General features: G+C 49.3%; 1 protein-coding gene across 1 annotated transcript; it reads left to right on the top strand.

The window, feature by feature from the left end:
• LOC125044139 lies at window positions 1-2,954 on the top strand. Its single transcript, XM_047640591.1, has 4 exons — window positions 1-40; window positions 1,647-1,777; window positions 2,236-2,603; window positions 2,716-2,954. Exons 1-4 carry the CDS (start codon window positions 1-3, stop codon window positions 2,879-2,881), a joined length of 705 nt encoding a protein of 234 aa, XP_047496547.1. The 3' UTR covers window positions 2,882-2,954.

The raw sequence follows: 2,954 nt of genomic DNA, 5'->3' as shown, positions 1-2,954 counted from the left end.
ATGCAATCTGTGGTAAAGTGTCGTTTGCAAGCCATCAAGAGTAGATAAACACGAGAGTCAATGAACACGCATGTATACACTGACAGATGCAGGATTAAACAAACACGGACACGAACATACGCAGACATATGGAAAAGATAAAGAAAATAATAAACAGACAAACACAAAGAAGACACACATGGAAAACAGCAAACAGACGTAGAGAAGATCAGATGGACGAAGACACATCCGCGAAAGAAATATAGACACGCGTAATAATAGAGAGACAGATTCACCTGGAAATACAGACACGGAAATATCATCATCATCATCATTTGGGAGCTAACGCCGGCAAGGGGCGCATAGCCGCATCCACCCTTTGTTTCCACCTACGAAGGGTCCCTCATGGCGAGTCGCCAGGCAGGGGCCAAGCCCATCTCTAGTTCCTCACGACAGGTTTGATCGATCTGCCCAAGCCACGACGTTCTCGGTCGTCCTACAGGCCTCCTCCACCCAGGATTGTCACGGACAGAGACAACCTGATGGGCAGGATCATCCTGCAGGAATCGAGCCAAGTGGCCGTATAGCCTGAGTTGGCGATCACGGATTGTGCAAGTAACAGGTCCTGTACCGGTCTCAGGGTGCAGCCGTTGGTTGGACGCATGGTCCCGTCAACTGTACCCCATGATCCGGCGCAAGGATCTGTTACAAAAGGCATCAAGAGGAGATTCAAGAGCACAGGATAGCATCCAAGTTTCACTACCATATAGTAAAACTGGCAGTATCAGAGCCTTAAAAACACGTAACTTGGTCCTTCTGCACAGGTACCGGCATCTCCAAATACTCTTGTCGAGAGATTTCATGACCCCTGCTGCCAGGCCAATCCTTCTACTGACTTCCTGGTCTGACAGCTCTCTGTGACTCCGATGTTTTCACCGCAAGCACGTACCGACTGCACAGGGTCTCCTAGTAGGCCCCCAAAATCCTGGATCTTGATCTTGGTCCAGGAGACCTCTAGCCCCAGGGGCTTCGCTTCATTTCTAAATGCATCAAGAGCTGCCACTAGGGTTTCCAGAGATTCAGAGAAAATGGCAACATCATCAGCAAAGTCAAGGTTTGTAACCTTGATATTGCCCAAAGTTGCTCTACAATGACTTTGGACAGTAGCTCTACCCTGTATCCAATCCATGCAAGTGTTGAAAAGTGTTGGTGCAAGAACACAGCCTTGCCTCACGCCTGAACCAACAGGGAAGAAATGTAACAAACAGAAAAATACACGAAGAAAAAGACACGGAAAATGATATACAGACAGACACATGAAAAAGACAAGGAAAGGAATATACAAACATGAGAAAACAGACACGGAAAAGAGAATACACATACAGACTCGAGCGCTCAAAAGAAGGATAGGAGAGATGAAAGGAATGGGGATAAGGAAGAAGCGAGAGGAAAGATAAAACGAGAGGACAGAAGACCGAGAAGTAAATTAGAAATAAGGGAACTAATATAATAGAGAGAAATAAGAATAATAAAAATAAAAGGAAAACAAAACAAAAACGAAAAAGACAAAACTCGGATAAAGAAAGAGAAATAGAGAAATATACGTTTTGATTAAAGGCTGCAGTGGTTCTCAAGGAAGACAAAAAAACTGCTATAAATTTCCATAGGGAAAAGCGGGTGCCAGCCTGACCTTGCCGGACGTGGATCAAGCGAAGGCCGGTTCCTCTCTGCCGTATATAAACGCGAGAACTCCTATGCGTCCTCAGTCCTCGTCCGGCACTTCCACGCAACTCTCAAGGTACATCGATCTTTTTCAATAGCTTTTGTCTAATCTTTTAATTCATTGCACCCGAGTCCCTTGCTCGTTGCTGTCGCGGGGAGCTCGGGAGACTGAGACTTGACGCCCAATGTGGGGGATCGCCCGTGCCTTGGACCTCAGCCCTCGCCTCAGCTAATTTTGCTTGGTCTTTCCTTCTCTCCCTTTCCTTTCCCTTCTCTGTTCTTTCTTCTGTCCGCTTATTCTAATCGTTAACTCATTTTTACCCTATTTGTTGTGACCAGAAACCATTAACCATTTTAATTCGTAAATTGGGTTTTTACTTAAATCATGGAAAGAAAGTTCTTATTTGTTGACCTTCTTTCTGCTCGTATTCACTGACTTTTTTTATCGCAGTATATAGCGTCGAGTTATATACCTCCCCCTCCCTCGCTTTATGCATAACTTACCTATTTGTAATCGTGTCTCTCCTTCCCCAGATGAACGGCCGTCTCCTCATCGCCCTGGCCTTCGGCGCCACCCTCGTCAACTTCGCCCAGAGCATCATCCTCCTGGCCACTGGCACCGCGGCCGCCGCCACCACCGTCACCGTCAGCGCCGCAGGTCTGGCAGCCGGCGCCGCCGCCGTGGGTGCTCTGGCCGTGGGCGCAGCGGCAGCCGTGGCCTTGGCCAGCCGTGGAAAGCGCGAGACTTCGTCCTGCCTTCCCTTCTCCAGCCCCGAGATCTACTTCAGCATGGCGGCCAACTCCGACTTCCTCGACTGCGGTCGCCGCTACGTCTGCGAGCTCGAAGCCACCGCCGACGACAAGCTCGCCCACGAGGAGCTCCTCATCCGCAACCTCTTCGGGTGAGTGCATGCGAGGCGTCTTGCAATAGGCTTTGCAATTGTTCAAACAACTGCCAATTTCCTTGACTCGAATATTGCTGTATTATTTACGAATTCCTGTTCTCCAAACCAGACGCAGCTCAAGCGCCATCAGCGGAGTCGCCGGAGGTTTCTTCGCTGACGCAGGCAAGGTCGGTACCGTCAATGGCACTGCCGCCTGCGCTCAGACCTTCAGCAGCTGTCCCTTCGACAGGAAGGACATCTATCAGGCATTCAGGGAAATCCAGAACACTGCCTGAGTCACTTCCTCTCCCATCTTCTCACCACCGCAGCCATAGACCCTAAGAGGACGGGGTAGTTTGCGTTGCGTGG

This window comes from Penaeus chinensis, chromosome 35 (genome assembly GCF_019202785.1).
Source record: "Penaeus chinensis breed Huanghai No. 1 chromosome 35, ASM1920278v2, whole genome shotgun sequence".
Taxonomy (NCBI): Eukaryota; Metazoa; Arthropoda; class Malacostraca; order Decapoda; family Penaeidae; genus Penaeus; species Penaeus chinensis.
Note: the sequence above shows the minus strand (reverse complement) of the source record. Positions and strands in the feature narration are given on the sequence as shown.

Coding starts and splice junctions, on each gene's coding strand:
- LOC125044139 (XM_047640591.1), top strand. CDS start 1: ATGCAATCTGTGGTAAAGTGTCGTTTGCAAGCCATCAAGA. Junction 41..1,646: donor TCGTTTGCAAGCCATCAAGA/GTAGATAAACAC, acceptor AAATTTCCATAG/GGAAAAGCGGGTGCCAGCCT. Junction 1,778..2,235: donor ACTTCCACGCAACTCTCAAG/GTACATCGATCT, acceptor CTCCTTCCCCAG/ATGAACGGCCGTCTCCTCAT.